Source organism: Hordeum vulgare, chromosome 5H (genome assembly GCF_904849725.1).
Source record: "Hordeum vulgare subsp. vulgare chromosome 5H, MorexV3_pseudomolecules_assembly, whole genome shotgun sequence".
Lineage (NCBI taxonomy): Eukaryota > Viridiplantae > Streptophyta > Magnoliopsida > Poales > Poaceae > Hordeum > Hordeum vulgare.
Window position 1 is genome coordinate 20,466,441 of NC_058522.1, and position 16,743 is coordinate 20,483,183.

Sequence of the window (16,743 nt, forward strand, 5' to 3'; positions counted from 1 at the left end):
CGGGGTTGTGCATGATTTAAATTAGTTGTGTGGGGATGATGGAGCATAGCCAGACTATATGATTTTGTAGGGATAACTTTCTTTGGCCTTGTTATTTCGAAAGTTCATGATTACCTTGCTAGTTTGCTTGAAGTATTATTGTTTTCATGTCAATAGCAAACTATTGTTTTGAATCTTACGGATCTGAACATTCATGTCACACGAAAGAAGTTGCAAAGGACAACTATGCTAGCTAGCATTCCACATCAAAAATTCAGTCTTTATCACTTCCCTACTCGAGGACGAGCAGGAGTTAAGCTTGGGGATGATTGATACGTCTCCAACGTATCTATAATTTTTTATGGTTTCATGCTATTATCTTGTCAAACTTTAGATTCTCCTACTGGATTGATACCTTGATTCTCAAACTGAGGGAAATACTTACTGCTCCTGTGCTGCATCCCTTTCCTCTTCAAGGGAAAAAACAACGCATGCTCAAGAGACGACAGAAGATTTCTGTCGCCGTAGCACCCGCCAGCTTTGTAAATTGCTTCACCTTAGACGACGACTCATATTGTGGCGGCTCATATGTTGAGGATTACTCTGTCGTTGTAAACTAGAGCCGCCAGAATATTTCTGTCCCAACATCCCGCTTATCAAATAATTTGTCTTTCCTTAAATAACCCGCCAAATATGCTTCTGCAGCTCTCTTCTCTTGAATAAACCATCATATCAAAACCTGTATCATGCAATTAGGTGCCTTCACAAGTTTCAGAGGCTATGCTCCAAAATTATGTGGAGTTAGGAGCTCTGCCATCTAAAGAAAAGATTTCTTGGCCAGCCGCCTTTGGAGATGAACGACTGCAACCGGCGAAGGAGAAGTAGTGATTTTTACATATCATGTTGAACGAGGTTTCTCTTCTCCCGTATCAAAATTCTTCTGAGACGTCTTGCACTTTTACAATCTTCACCCTCAAGACCTGGCTCCCAATTCCATATCCAACATGTGCCAATTCCAAGTGTCTTGTGAGGTGTATATGGGAATGGAGCCCACTATCATTTTGTTCAGAGAGTTCTTTTATCTCAACCGCCAGACAGAGTGTGCTAACGGACACAACTTAGAACTTGGCGGGGTCACAATTCAGAGGCGAAGGGACTTTGGTTTTCCTGCTGCTCTCCTGCCTAGTCATCCTAAAGGATGGGCCAAGACTCGTTTCTATTGCAAGAACACATCTCGTGTCGACGAAAACCCCCTGTCGGGTTTCAGAGCAGAACGCCTTCCTATGAACTTTGATCTGCCTGATTCAGCTTCTCTAGAGGGACGTGCCCAACTCGCCTTTGTATGGCCGAAACTCACAGCTTTGACGGCCAACGGGTTAACTGGAGTTGATCTGACCCGATGTTGGGTGACTTTGGAGATCTTGACCATGACATATGTTTGTTAAAACACATAAATTACATAAAATAGAATAAATCATAAAATATTCCAGAAGAACAGAAATCCAACAAAATTCACAAGACTCGAGGGCAAATGAGAACATATGGTGGTTTTCATCAACAGACATAAAAGCATCTACAGTCGGACCCCTCAAACCCTCCATAAATGCCCGGGCAGGCCGCACGGTCACTGTCTGGTCACAGAAATTTGACCCGGACGGGCCTCTCAAATCGGCCTCAAACGCCCGGGCTGACCGACATCCCCCATTTCCAGTTCAAATATGGGGCGGATATGGGAGAGTCCGGGCGCGCCGGGCACACCCGTCGGGCCCATACTGACCCTCGCTGGTCCGCATCTACCCACATATATTTGTCTCCATCCGCTTGCCGGACCAAACCCTAGCCACTTCACTCCACTCACATCTCCCATCCAAGCTCACCTCTGACATGGCGGCTAGTGGATCCGAGTCCTTCACCTCCAGATTCGTCGACCACGAGCATCTACAGCCGGACCCCCTCAAATCCGACATCCCAGTCTTTGTGTCAACAGACGTCTTCTTCCCAATGAAAAATACGGAGTACATCCTACCTCGGCGAGACACACGTGGTGTCAAATGTCAAACCCGAGGTTAAAGTATGATCCCACTTGCACATGGATTTGTTTCTTCAAAAACAAAACAAGAACAAGGACCATAAACTATACACCTGCATCAGTAGGTTCAGTACATGTCTCGTGAAGATTAAAAGATTATGAAACATGTCTCATGAGAAGACTATAAGAATTAGCAAACCATTTTATATTAGTCCTACAGAACACGACACCAATTCAGTATCAACGAGACATCAGCTCCCTCTGCAAGCCAAGGGACACAACAACCCTACAAACCGGAGTACAAAATTACTCCCCCCTGTACATTACACGCGGCAAATTTTGGCTCCTCGTGTTTGCATAGTCATCTTCAATCAATGAACCCAACAGATAGCGTCTTCCACTACAAGTAGATTCATCCATCCACATATCCAAATGTATGAGCTCCAGGACGTGAAGCACCATTGATGGCGTATCTTGTTTGTGTACAACTGAGGAGCAGACAATGGTGAGGTCCATGGTCTCCGCCCCCGTCAGCCGATGGAGCAGATGTAGGGAACTGTGAGTTAAGGATGATGGACACCCGGGCGGTCTGGTGGTTGTCATGCTGGCCTGGTCCCTGGTGTTCTTCTAAAATGACACTACGGCAGTGGGACTGGCGGATGCCGCCTAGTTAAGTCGTCGGTTGCCCTCGTGAAGCGGTCATGGATGAGCGCCGTGTCATCTGTAGTTGCAGCATTGCGCGCGGCCTAACGACAGTTTGTCCCAGAGGCACAGCATCTGCCTGGGGGACTGGTAGTGCGCCGTGAAGTAGTTGTCCACGCAGCCGTACTGGCAGAACTTCCAGCTGTGGATGTACTGCACCGGGGCGGCAATGGTGGTAGTGTTGTAGTCTTCAACCCACATGCCCATGCTCACATCCTCCATCTTGAACAGCTGCAGCAGCAGATGGTGGCCGTTAGACACCAGCAAAAAAAAAAGATGGTGGCCGTAGGACGATGATGATACATTTTTTTCTTGCGGATTCAGGGTCAGGTGATGATATATTGATATGGTAGGATCAAGGGGGGCAACGATGCGCTGCAGTTCGGTCAGAGTAAGGACCTTACCCTTAGTGACTGATTTGCGTGACGGGATGCGATGTCTCTGGCAATATCAATCGAAATTACGTAGCCGGGCCCATTGGCATAGGGGGGATACACCAATTCTGGCCATTCCTGCAGGTGCCTGCGTTGTGAGGAGTGCACAGGTGTATGTATATGGATTCACATTGTGGGATAAGGAAACGTACCTCGAAAGTCACGGCCCATTTACCGCTCCGGAGAGGCCTGTGTAAGAGATTTAGGTTGCCAAGATAAAGAGGCAAGGTTCTGTTGAAGGTAGAGACCTGTTGCAACACTACATCCAGCCTCACAAAGGTATCATCGTCGCACTTCATGATATACTCCGCGGTAACATTTTGCACCTGCACAGAAATAAGATTGGGTGATAATGAAGCATTGCTAAGAGCCAACTAATCTGTGAAGAACCATCATGGCTTACCCCGTACTGACATATCGCAACTGTTTTGAGAACCACCAACTCATACCGGTCGATAAATGGCAGAATGACAACGTCTCCAAAATATTCTGCTTCCTTCTTTAGTGCTGCATTTATCTCTTTTCTATGGCTCTACAAAAGCAAACATATCCCACAGTGGTGTTACCATTATTTTGCAATTATATGAACAAGACATTATGACAAAATGTATATGAAGACCAAACTGTAGCCTATCATGCGTCGACAAAAAGGATTCAGTCATTTTTTTAAACATACTCCCTCCGTCCCATAATATAAGATGTTATTACATCCAATATGTGAGTAAATTGGATATAATAAGATCTTATATTATGGGAGGGAGGAAGCGACTGATCTTACCAGTGCGACAAAGAATCGAGCAACCACATTTCCCAATTGGATTGCAGGAAACTGCATCCAAGTTTTTCTAATAGCCATCCGCTCGGCAAAATGGTTTGTAGCAGAGAGAATGCCGATAAAAAGCTGAATCGGTTCCTCTGGCACAGGGCGAGCCTTCCACTTATCAGACATTTCCAAGACATTTTGCAGAGAAAAACTAGGATGAGCCTTTGGAAGAGAGGTTGCATACACCGAGTGAACATCTATGCCGCCTGTTACAGCCAAACCAGTTGCATCTTCGAGAGTGAATCCCTGATAAACATTGAGAACCAAAAGTAATCAGTATTTTCATTCGCAGAACTGTACAACATCCGTAATTGTATACACCTAATAAATTTCTTGTCATAGGAACATAATTTACCATCCTATGAGGAAATGAGGCAACATGACGACCCCCTACATTAATATGGTATCCTTCAACACCAGCTTGGATAGTGAGAACAAACATCTTCCCCTCTAAAAATGGGTACGGCCAGGTCATTTCTGGTTTCTTTGCTCGGCCGATGAACCTGTTGAACCATGAGCTTGTTTTTGTTTCTTTTGAATCAGCCATGTCCCTCCGTTCCCATTTCTCACATTTTGGAAACCCATCAACTGCAAAAGGTTAACAACACTGTTAGCACACATAGTGGTAATGTCAACTGATACGGAGGCGTGGAGGCAAGGGTTGATACCATTTCAAAAAGAAAAACATAGTAGAAGATATGCAGCATCAGAAAGCATTTTGGGAGACAGATTGGTAAAACATGATCCAGGCAATACATTACAATTGTATACGGAAAATCTGAAAAACTATGGAGCGCGACGCAGTTACACGTAGCATCCCCTTTCCTGTCAACTAGTACCAGTAAGTCCAATTGTACTGGAACTAAAATCATTGCTACAACTCTACGAACAGTCAAAGTAACTAATGAGCAAGTGATTCAAATAAACACAAACTTGCGTGCCTATGAATGGAGAATGGAAGAGATCAATGCAGAATGGTACATTGACCCATTGTCCTTGTGGCCGGAGCAGAAAGGCAGCAAAGTAAGCAAGCTCGATTACAGCTGATTGCAGTACAATGGGTTGAGGGCACGCACCATGGTCGTCGTCCTTGGAGGGGGTGCCGTCGCAGCGCTGCGCCTTGCCCCACTGCATGCGAAAGCAGGTGTTCATCTCCAGCACCGGCCGACGGCTCCAGTCCCCGCGGAGCCGCGGGTTGAGGTGGAGGATCCTGGGCGGGTCCTCGCCCTCGGAGGCGCGCAGGCCGCGCAGCTCCACCGCGAACTGCGCCACCATGACCGTGCCGTTCCCGCTCCCGCTCCGCTCCAGTGCCTCCACGTACTCCGCCACCGCCGCGCGCGCCGTCGCCACGACCGTCACCGCCGACCCCACCGCCAGCCCGCACGGCAGGAACGCGGCCGTCTCGCCCTCCCCGCCGCCGCCGAGCTCGAGCGAGGCGGGGCACTTGACCGCCGCGCCGTCGCCCGAGATGATGGCGTCCACGTCGCCGGAGAACGCGGAGGCCTCCTCCCACGACTTGGCCCCGAGCGCCCACGCCTCCGACGCCATGCGCTCGAGCTCGGAGAAGTTGCCCCGCAGGCCCCACCGCCTCCGACTCCCCCCGCCAAGAGCTTCGTGGCGCCGGAGGATCTCCCCGGTGATGCGGCCGTACCCCGTGACAGCAGCACCGCCCGCAGCGGCGCGGCGGCCGCGGGGAGCCCGCTCGGGGACGTCCCGCTGCAGAAGCTCGCCTCGCGAGGCGGCGGTCTCCGGCCGTGGGATGGACGCGGCGTCCTCCCAGCTGCCGAGGCCGGAGAGCTTGACGGAGACGAAGACGAGGTACGCGAAGGCCGCCGCGGCGAGGAGGGGCGCCAGGCGCCTGCGCGCGCGCGCACGGCCGACGAGGAAGATCTCGGAGCTGCGCGCGCGCTTCATGGCGGCGGCGGCGGCGGCGCGCCGGCGAGGAGCGGGTGGGTTACCGGGTCCGGGGTGGTAGCGGGTCCGCGAAGAGCCGGGGAATAAAACGGGAAGGGGAAAGTGATAGGGAGGAAGGTTGTTGGTGCTGAGCTGGCGGTTTCTTGGAGAGATAGTGGGAGTTTTTACTCTTTCTCGTGGTTTTGTTTGGAGTATGTATGGAGTTATTAATTCAAGTGTTTATTACCTGGAGTTAGAACAAGAGATGTGTTTAATTTGAGTTAAAGCATTTATTGTCTCTTGCAACTCTCATTGTAATTCTATTACTAGAATTAATTATTAAACTGTTTTGTTAGAACCAAATTTAACAAATCCGACCTCTCAAACGTCCAAGATACCAGACACATCGGCCTCAAATTCCTCCACTCACAACTGCACACCTTAATTATCATACCTCAAATTCATACAAAGTTATGTAGCTATATAAACGATGCATTACACACATCGTCCGACTACTACGTCATGTCATCGGACTATCAAAATTTGCCATGTTCAACCTGTATATGTAGAAGATTATCCATAGCTACCCTTGCCTTTTCCAGTGCCCTTGTTGTCCTTGTCGTGGAAGTAGCGATCGAAAAGACGGGATCTGCTCAACGTCATAGTTGTCCGACCCATCGCAATAGTCCTTCGAGGGTAGTCCAACCATGACACATCCTTTGAGCACATCCTTTGTTTCTATTTCGATTAGAGCATCTTAGAGAAAAGACCGAGGCCCGATTTTAAATTAATAAAGACATCAGGAAACAAAAGTCACAACCAAGCAACCACTACAGGCGAAGATCAATCCACAAAACAAAAATGAATGGCCACAACCGGCATCAAGGCGTGCAGGCGAGAAAATAACCCAAAAGGACAATCGAACTGAAAGGAGGAAAGCTCGTGAGAAGCAACAACATCTAGGATGTCCTGGACCCATTACTCCTGGAGATAGAGATAGCCGTTGCACCCACACGGTCGACGAGGGCCTCCGTTTCCGCCTTGTCAGCCTCCTTGATCAGAGATTTCCACTGCTGCAAAAACATGGATAATTTGAACATCGCGTTAACCACCAAACTAGGGAACACTTGTTCAATAGTAAACTTGTTTCTAATAATCTAGAGGGTCCAACACATGGCCGAGAAACTGAACCAGAACAGCCTCTTGGACTGACCAGAAAAGGTGGTCGCAAAAGAGCGGAGCGCAGAAAAGTTAGCATGGGCCGAGGAGACACCTAACCAGTCCCTAAGACAGCTCCAGAGCAAGGAAGCCAGCGGACAACAGAAAAGGATGTGGTCAGTGTCCTCTAAGCTCCCGCAAAGAGAGCGGAATTCTGAGCCCGGGGCTTCCCGTTTCTTGATTTGATCAACGGCGGGCAAACGGCCCCTCGTAGCATGCCACGTGAAAATTCTGATCTTCGGAGGCACTATAGCCGACTAAATGGACTTGAACTTGGACATCTTAGGACTAGACGATAGAACACAATAACATGACTTAACAGAAAAAAGGCCAAAGGCGGAATGAGGCCCGGAGACCTCATCTCGATCCTCCGAGAGCACGGGGAAGAGAGCATCAAGGCGATGTCAATCTTCCAACTCCTTAGGGGACAGGACACGGCAAAAAACCAGATCCCAACCACTGGTCGTGAGCTCCACAATGAAGGCAGAAGGAGACGAAATGAAAGAAAAAAAAGCATAGAGAAGGAAAACACTAGGGGGCATTCCGCACCCACCAATCCAACCAGAACCAAACAACAAGCCCATTACCAACCAAGAACTTCACTAGCGACTTGAACTCATCACGAACCAGCAGTAGTTGGTGCCAAAATTGAGAAACGGAGTAATCGGAGCCATGATGTGCCAAAAGAGGATGTGAGGACGGGAAGTATTTAGCTTTAAGAATACGCATCCAAAGAGACTCGAGATCACAACGAAGAATCGACCACCACCGTTTAAGGATCAAACATTTGTTCATAATAGAAGTACTCCCAAGTTCCTTGGGTTTACACATAACAAGAAGATACCACAACCATCGACAAGTCTCCAACAATTATAGGTCCAATCGCAAGAAGTCGTGCCAAACTAATAAGTGACCAGGTAAACGTTAACTTAAGTTTACCTTATAATTTTGGTTACACAACTATGCTTTCATCCCCATTGTTGGTTGAACTCCTAAAGTTGACTGCTTATTCCCCCAAGGAAGTCATGCAAACTCGCTTACTTTTAAAACCATTTTCACACCTAGCTAGGGGGGTTGTCCCTGTTATAAAACCCCATCTCCCCCATCCTCTTGAAAACCTTTTGTCAAATCATTCGGCTACAAGCTTATGGAGCAAGACTCCTAGAGAGATCCTTGCTACCTTTGCTCTTGTGAGTTCATTCAGATTCGTGAGAAGGAGCATGTGGTTCCCTCTAATTTGTGCTCTATGGTTCGGGCCGTTTTGTGCACGTTAGTCCCGTTTTGTTGTTCTGCGATTGTTTGGACAGTGGGTTGGAGTTCTTATAACTTCGATTAGTCATCCCCAACGTACAGGTTGCATCCAACCTTGTGCCCCGAGTATGTATGGAGTTAATTCAAGTGTTTATTACCTGGAGTTAGAACAAAAGACATGTTCAATTTGAGTTAAAGTATTTATTTATTGTCTCTTGCAACTCTCATTCTACTACTACTAGAATTAATTATTAAATTATTTCTACTATCTTCGTCACAGTTTAGAAGATAGGGTTGAATTTATATGCATTTCCACAATAAACAAGGTTTAAGACGCATTGTTTTTACTCATAACAGCTAATTAGTACTCCCTCGGTTACAGTTTAAAAGACACGGTTAAACTTACGTGCATTTTCATAATTGACGAGGTTTAGGGTGCATTGCATTTACTCCTAACAGCTAATTAGTACTCCACTGTATTACTTCTATATGCATGCGTAGTGTCAATGTTATTTTTCAGTCCATCTCACAGTCAATCAATAACCACCTAGGTTTCATAGAATCTCCAAGCACGTCTTCTGAATCGTGACGGAGGGAGTTCTCTGTTGTACTACTTTTATATGCATGCGTAGTATGAATGTTATTTTTTAGCCGTCACAGCCAATCAATAACCAGTAGGTTAGAGAGAATTTCTGAACACGCCTTCTAAACCGTGACGGAGGAAATATTTCAGCTAAAGCGTCTAAAGACGAAATTGGCAAATCCGGACTCTCAAACGCCCACGATACCCAGACGCATCCACGGGCACTGCCTCAAATTCCTCCTCTCACAACCGCACACCTTAATTATCATACCTCAAATCCATACGATGTCATGTAGCTACATAAATGATGCATTGCACATATCGTCCGACTACTACGTCAAGACATGTCATCGGCCTATCAAAATTTGGCATTTTCGACATGTATATGTAGAAGATTATCCATAGCTACCCTTGCTTTTTCCAGCGCCCTTGTTATCCTTGTCGTGGAAGTAACAGTCAAAAAAGCGGTATGGGTCGAGCCAGGCGCCGTAGTTGTCCGACTCGTCGCAATCCTCCTTCTCCTTCGGGGTAGTCCGCCCATGTCGTCCTACTCAAACAACCCACAATTAGTGGACAAAAACTAAAACATCCTTCGGGAGAGAATCAATACAAACACTTTACAAATAGAGATGTCGGCATATAAATACTCCTTCGTCATGGTTTATTGGTCTCCTTTGTATTCTGTGTTGAATTTTAACCGTAGATTTAACTAACAAAATAATATTAATGCACGTTACCAAAAATTCATCCTTGGATTTGTATTAAAAGCAGTTCCTAATGATATTATTTTTATGGCATGCATTAACATTGTGATAGTTAAATATAAGATCAAAATTTGATAGAACATACAAAGGGGGAGTAGACTAATTTGAAGGCTCCTCTCCTTTGAAAAAATTGGATCATATACAAAGTTGGTCATTTGATTTTTTGAAGGGATCATTGTACTACTACTACATCCTGTAGGAAATCTAGCAATCACTACAACCTCTTTGTAGAATTTCTTTGATGGAATCAAAAGAATTTTGGTGCATACAAAATACTGTAGGATTAGAGTGGGCAAGACATTGCAATCCCCTATCCTATGGATTCTCAGAAACAAAGAACCGTGTGTCAAGAACAAAGACTCTTATCAAGTGTGCAACCTACCGAAACTGTCTGCAGTTTCCGCTTGACATTAGATAGCCGTCTTGCTGAAAGGAAGGTCAAAACAGCATTTTAGCTATATATGTGAAGATGCTTTGTACTAGCAAAGCGCTATTTACAGATGCAGTTAACAATTGACAAATGAAGATATTAAGTTTATGCCTGAAATGGATGCTGTAATGGGGTTATGGGATCCATGTTCAGAACGCAGCAACAATCACAGGTACAAAACCCAGACAAGCTACAGAACTGAATAAACAGCTGAGTACCAAGTAATCAAACAAACAAGTAATAATAATAAAACAAAGGCGCCAAACTCATGTAAAAATCTTAAAAAGATTGGTCTTCTCAAAACAGAAACCACAGGCTTAGAGAGTGTCACAAATTTAGTAGTTCCACAATCCACAACGGCCATAGCTCTATAGGTACCGACTGGTAATACAGGACAGGACAGAGTTTTGCGATAAAATTGACGACTGGCAAAGTTCTATTTCTTCTTGTCACCAGCACCACCACCACCAGCAGACCTGCATATCAGGAGAGAACATTTTAGTCATTTATATACCAACTATTGCAGCAAAACAGAGTTGCAACTGTTTTCTCCTGAATGTAGAAGACATGCACTTGGTCAGGCAAAAGAAAAACTATAGTTACAGTGAAGATTGCATTGTATATGCAACACCGAAAACACTATACATCTTCCAAGTGGAGACTGCTGTCTACAACCTACACTAAGTGACAGGAAGAAAAGCCACATCTAAAATTTTTAAAAAATTGCTGGAAGAATTGTTGAGTGCATAGCCGTGCGCTTAAGCATGCATAGGCGATAAGCAACAACAGAACACCTAGGGCTTAGTCATGCTAAGCATGTCTCGGCATGCGCTTAGACGAGATAGGCACTAGGCGGAGATTTAAAAGAAAGAATTTACACCTAGCACCTTATTTAAGCTCGGCTTGAAGCCAGCACAACATTTCTTAATGGTAAGGAATTTTTTTTTGTCTTCAATTCACTTATAAATCCAACAAGTTCATAATTCTCCTAATGCTAGACGATGCACTATGCACTAATGCTCTAGGTAACTAGGCAGTCCAAACCATAAAGGAAAACTAAATAATAGGAGGACAGCAGAGTCAAATAATGTCCATAATTAAATGGTAAGTCTAGTGATTACGCACCTCATCTTCCTCAGGACACTTGACATCTCCTCTCTCTTCTTCTTTGCTCTCTTGTGAGTACCAAGCTTTCTCTTGGCGACCTTGAGTGCACGCTTGTCCTTTCCAACCTTAAGAAGCTCAGTGATACGTTTCTCATATGGAGCGAATCCAGCAACCTCCCTGATCAAGTTCCTGACAAAATGCACCCTCTTTGTGCCTTTCTGCAAAATATGCCAAGATACCAATGTAAGGATAACTGCAAACTGCATAGACATGTTATAATATTTCAGCTGAGCATATAGGAGCATGGAAGTGCAGAGTTAACTTTGTTTCAGTTTCACACAAGTTACATTTCGTCAGAAAAAAGCCAACTAGAATAGCCAGATAACAACTTGGTCCCAAACACAGCAAGGCTCTATTTTACTTTTAACATGACTTGACAACTGTAGTAAATAACATGCATTGACTATTACTTCACTGCAAAAACTGCATTTACAACTATTTACAGATAAATACAAGGTACTTGATTGAGCGGTCACAATTCATCACCAACAACCATAGACCTCCAGTACTAGCAACTTGGGACTCATGAAATATCGAAATTGCCAAAGGTGTGGCGATGCACCATTACATCACTGCAGACACAAGCCTTCTCTCAATGTGTAGAATTTTCAATCAGTTGTTCTCAATTCGGCGAGCTTCCATCAGTCGGGCGCTACCGAGCAACGGAACTACCGAGCAAACACAGATCTAGAGAACAGTCAGAGGGCAGCAACATCTAAACGGGCAGATCAATCGCGCACTGAGAACGTAGCAGGAAGGGTAGCAGTAGAAGAAGGATATCGGAGGTTGGAGACGGCTCACCCCCTTGCGGTCGGACGGGCGGGGCGGCAGCTCGCGCTTGGTGACGACGTGGCCCTTGTTGATGCCCACGAAGAGCCCTGACTTGGGCTGCGACGGCGCCATGGCCGGAGTTCCCGCTCGCTCCTGCTGACCTGCAACGGACGCAAGGTTACGAGCGATCTGAGACAAGATTGACCATGGTGTAGGCGGCGGCGGCGCTGGTTGCAGTTGCAGGCTTACGTTGAGAACGGACGCAAATGAAACCCTAATCCGCCGCCAGCGCCCGGGAAGGAACAAACCCTAAGCTGCGTGAGGCAGGATCTTATATATGGCCAGGCGTGAAATCTCTCTCCATGTTGGACTGATGGGCCTGCCTCAATGGGCTTATTTTGCTCACGGTATGGATCACGATCCGACCGCATAGGCCCACTTTTGCGCGTGTGTAAGTTGTTGGTGCAAAATGCAGTATTTGATGTGGAAAAAAAATGTGTTTGATTTGCTAAGATAAATGCAGTATTTGATCGACATAAATGCAGTGTTTCTACTATGCCAGCTAGGAGCCAAAACAACATTTTACTTTTAGAGGAAGGAAGAAAATACGATATTTACCGCAAAAGATAAGATACCATACACACACCACGGCAAAAACAAAAATGTCACACAAAATGGTAATAAAATTGTTGCCTTCTTCATATGGGTGCGCCTAAAACTCGGTCTACTCAGTCCTCACCATACACTCATTACAAGTGATCTAAACTCGGAGCATTATTTATTTATTGATTGTCATCCTTTGTGTGGAAGTCGGGATCGCGCGATGGTTAACTCCTACCAACCCTTCCCCTAGGAGCATGCGTGTAGTACCTTGTTTCGATGACTAATAGACGTTTGCAATAAATATGTGAGTTCTTTATGACTAATGTTGAGTCCATGGATTATACGCACTCTCACCCTTCCATCATTGCTAGCTTCTCTAGTACCGCGCAACTTTCGCCGGTGCATTACACCCACCATATTTCCTTCCTCAAAACAGCCACCATACCTACCTATTATGGCATTTTCATAGCCATTCCGAGATATATTGCCATGCAACTTCCATCGTTCCGTTTATTATGACACGCACCATCATTGTCATATTGCTTTGCATGATCGTAAGATAGATAGCATGATGTTTTCATGGCTTGTCCATTTTTTGATGTCATTGCTACGCTAGATCATTGCACATCCTGGTACACCGCCGGAGGCATTCATATAGAATCATATTTTGTTCTAAATATCGAGTTGTAAGTAAATAAAAGTGTGATGATCATCATTATTAGAGCATTGTCCCATGTGAGGAAGTAATAAAAGAGGCCAATGAAGCCCAAATAAAAAAAAGAGGCCAAAGAAGCCCATAAAAAAAAGAGAGAAAAGAGAGAAGGGACAATGCTACTATCCTTTACCACACTTGTGCTTCAAAGTAGCACCATGATCTTCATGATAGAGAGTCTCTGATACGTCTCCGTCGTATCTACTTTTCCGAACTCTTTTGACCTTGTTTTGGACTCTAATTTGCATGATTTGAATGGAACTAACCCGGACTAACGCTATTTTCAGCAGAATTGCCATGGTGTTGTTTTTGTGTAGAAATAAAAGTTCTCGGAATGTCCTTAAAATTTACGGAGAATTCTTCTAGAATAAATGAAAAATACGTGCACAAAGATCCATCGGAGGAGGTGTGCCAGTGGGCCACAAGCCCACAGGCCGCGACCACCCCCCTGGCCGTGCCGTGAGGGCTTGTGGGGCCCACATGGCACCACCGCCTCCAAACTCAACTCTATATCTTCCGTCTCGCCCGGGAAAAAATCGGAGAGAAGGATTCATCACGTTTTACGATACGGAGGCGCCGCCACCCCCTGTTCTTCATCTGGAGGGCAGATCTGGAGTCCGTCTTGGGCTCCGGAGAGGGGAGATCGTCGCCATCGTTGATACGTCTGAAACGTATCTATAATTTTTGATGGTTCCATGCTATTATCTTGTCAACTTTGGATGTTTTATATGCATGAATATGCTATTTTATATCTTTTTTGGGACTAACCTATTAACTCAGTGCCAAGTGCCAGTTTCTGTTTTTTCCGTGTTTTTGGCCCATTTTCAGACGGAGTCCAAATGGAATGAAACTTTACGATGATTTTTTTTGGACCAAAAGAGACCCTCGAAGCTTTGAAAGAAGGCCAGAAGAGCCACGAGGGAGTCACAAGCCCTGACGCCGCCATCACCCCCCTAGGTGGTGGCGACCAGGCTTGTGACCTCCTCGTGGGCCCAACCGACGTAATTCCACCGCCATAAATTCCTATAAATTCAAAAACCCCCAAAAAAGAAACCTAGATCAGGAGTTCCGCCGCCGCAAGCCTTTGTAGCCACCAAAAACCAATCTGGAGCCCGTTCCGGCACCCTGCCGGAGGGGGAATCCATCTCCGGTGGCCATCTTCATCATCCTGGCGATCTCCATGACGAGGAGGGAGTAGTTCTCCCTCGGGGCCGAGGGTATGTACCAGTAGCTATGTGTTTGATCTCTCTCTCTCGTGTTCTTGAGATGTCTTGATCTCGATGTACCATGGGCTTTGCTACTATAGTTGGACCTTATGATGTTCTTCCCCCTCTCCCTCTTGTAATGAATTGAGTTTTCCCTTTGGAGTTATCTTATCGGATTGAGTCTTTGAGAACACTTGATGTATGTCTTGCACGTGTCTATCTGTTGTGATCAACTTGCGAGTTTGTGACATTGGGAACCTATGCATATGGGTTGGCACATGTGGATTCATGTGAGTACTCGATGTATGTTTTGGTGATCAACTTGCGGGTTCGTGACATTGGGAACCTATGCACAGGGGTTGGCACACGTTTTGACTATCTGGTAGAAACTTTGGGCCACTCTTTGAAGTTCTATGTGTTGGTTGAATAGATGATTCTGAGATTATGTGATGCATATCGTATAATCATGCCCACGGATACTTGAGGTGACAATGGAGTATCTAGGTGACATTAGGGTCTTGGTTGATACGTATCTTAAGGTGTTATTCTAGTACAAACTCTATGATGGATCGAACGGAAAGAATAGCTTCGTGTTATTTTACTACGGACTCTTGAATAGATCGATTAGAAAGAATAACTTTGTGGTGGTTTCGTACCCGACAATAATCTCTTCGTTTGTTCTCCGCTATTAGTGACTTTGGAGTGACTCTTTGTTGCATGTTGAGGGCTAGTTATATGATCCAATTATGTTATCATTGTTGAGAGAACTTCACTAGTGAAAGTATGAACCCTAGGCCTTGTTTCCACGTATTGCAATACAGTTCGTGCTCAGTTTTACCATTTGTTACCTTGCTGTTTTTGTAATTTCAGATTACAAAAACCTATATCTACCATCCATATTGCACTTGTATCACCATCTCTTCGCCGAACTAGTGCACCTATATAACTTACCATTGTATTATGTGTGTTGGGGACACAAGAGACTCTTTGTTATTTGGTTGCAGGGTTGCTTGAGAGAGACCATCTTCATCCTACGCCTCCCGCGGATTGATAAACCTTAGGTCACCCACTTGAGGGAAAATTGCTACTGTCCTAGAACCCTCTGCACTTGGAGGCCCAACAATGTCTACAAGGAGAAGGTTGCGTAGTAGACATCAAGCTCTTTTCTGGCGCCGTTGCCGGTGAGGTTAGCGCTTGAAGGTATATCTTTAGATCTTGCAATCGAATCTTTTTGTTTCTTGTTCTTTCGCTAGAAAACTACAAAAAAATGGAATTGAGGATGCCTCATATGCTCCATCTTTTCAGTGTCTTTCGTGAGCATGATGGGAAGGAAAGTTGTTCTCAAGTGTTGAAAAAAGAATTACATAGAATGCTTGGCATAGAATATGTGAATGATGAGCATGATTGCAATGTTCTTAGCATGAATTCTTTGAATACCCATGATGCTAATGATATGCAAAGCCACAAGCTTGGGGATGCTATATTTGATGAAGATGATCTTTTTAGTTCTTCCACTTTGAATGATCAAAATTATTTTGATGAAAGCATGTCCCCTATCTATGATGATTATTGTGAGGATACTTATGCTTTGAAGAAGAGGGATGATAAATCTTGTCATACTTTCGAAAACCCCTTTTCTAAACCTTGGTTTTCCATTGTGGACACAATTTGTAGTGCTCAAGTGTTTTACGATACTCCCACTACTATTCTTGAGAATAGATTTCCTTATGTGGAGAGTAGTAAAATTTCTATGCTTGTAGATCATGAAAAGAAAGCCTTAGGTGCTGGTTATATTTTTGAATTCATTCATGATGCTACTGAAAATTACTATGAGAGAGGACCATATGCTTCTACTTATTGCAATAGTATCAAGCTTCCTCTCAATATGTTGAAATTTTTGAAGCTATGCTTGTTTTGCCTTCCTATGCTAGTTGATTCTTGCTCCAATAAATTGTTTGATCACAAAATCCATATGCATAGGAAGTGGGTTAGACTTAAATGTTCTAGCCATTTGCTCCATGACGCTCTCGTTGTGTTTCAATCCTTACCTTTTATGTGAGCATCATTGAAATCAATGCCTAGCTAAGGGCGTTAAACGATATCGCTTGTTGGGAGGCAACCCAATGAATAAAATTTTCTTTGCTTTTTGCTTCCTGTTTTGTTTTCTCCACACCATCAT

The 16,743-nt window shown here is 45.0% G+C and overlaps 2 protein-coding genes across 3 annotated transcripts; both read right to left on the minus strand.

The window, feature by feature from the left end:
- Nucleotides 1-2,198: 2,198 nt before the first annotated feature.
- LOC123395677 (hydroxyproline O-galactosyltransferase GALT2-like) lies at nucleotides 2,199-5,960 on the minus strand. The gene is made up of 7 exons (XM_045090708.1): nucleotides 5,044-5,960; nucleotides 4,323-4,555; nucleotides 3,923-4,213; nucleotides 3,548-3,676; nucleotides 3,297-3,470; nucleotides 3,115-3,222; nucleotides 2,199-2,941 (listed from the first exon to the last, which is right to left on the minus strand). The coding sequence occupies exons 1-7, from the start codon at nucleotides 5,879-5,881 to the stop codon at nucleotides 2,726-2,728; spliced, it is 1,989 nt and encodes a 662-aa protein (XP_044946643.1). The 5' UTR covers nucleotides 5,882-5,960; the 3' UTR covers nucleotides 2,199-2,725.
- Nucleotides 5,961-10,372: 4,412 nt separating this feature from the next.
- Nucleotides 10,373-12,392, minus strand: LOC123395848 (60S ribosomal protein L36-3-like). 2 transcript variants are annotated; one of them, XM_045090883.1, is made up of 4 exons: nucleotides 12,294-12,392; nucleotides 12,075-12,205; nucleotides 11,232-11,431; nucleotides 10,373-10,582 (listed from the first exon to the last, which is right to left on the minus strand). In XM_045090883.1, exons 2-4 carry the CDS (start codon nucleotides 12,174-12,176, stop codon nucleotides 10,543-10,545), a joined length of 342 nt encoding a protein of 113 aa, XP_044946818.1. In that variant the 5' UTR covers nucleotides 12,177-12,205; nucleotides 12,294-12,392; the 3' UTR covers nucleotides 10,373-10,542. The 2 variants fall into 2 exon arrangements, with proteins under 2 accessions (XP_044946818.1, XP_044946819.1); XM_045090884.1 differs by having other exon boundaries at nucleotides 12,075-12,197; nucleotides 12,294-12,390.
- Between the last annotated feature and the right edge of the window lie 4,351 nt (nucleotides 12,393-16,743).

What these genes read in the sequence shown, in the direction of transcription:
- LOC123395677 (XM_045090708.1), bottom strand. Translation starts at nt 5,881, where the DNA reads ATGAAGCGCGCGCGCAGCTCCGAGATCTTCCTCGTCGGCCGTGCGCGC. An exon ending in CTCCAAGGACGACGACCATG is followed by an intron (nt 4,556 to 5,043) that starts GTGCGTGCCCTC and finishes AACCTTTTGCAG; the next exon opens with TTGATGGGTTTCCAAAATGT. An exon ending in CTCGATTCTTTGTCGCACTG is followed by an intron (nt 3,677 to 3,922) that starts GTAAGATCAGTC and finishes TTGCTTTTGTAG; the next exon opens with AGCCATAGAAAAGAGATAAA.
- LOC123395848 (XM_045090883.1), bottom strand. Translation starts at nt 12,176, where the DNA reads ATGGCGCCGTCGCAGCCCAAGTCAGGGCTCTTCGTGGGCATCAACAAG. An exon ending in GCCCGTCCGACCGCAAGGGG is followed by an intron (nt 11,432 to 12,074) that starts GTGAGCCGTCTC and finishes CATATTTTGCAG; the next exon opens with AAAGGCACAAAGAGGGTGCA. An exon ending in AGTGTCCTGAGGAAGATGAG is followed by an intron (nt 10,583 to 11,231) that starts GTGCGTAATCAC and finishes CCTGATATGCAG; the next exon opens with GTCTGCTGGTGGTGGTGGTG.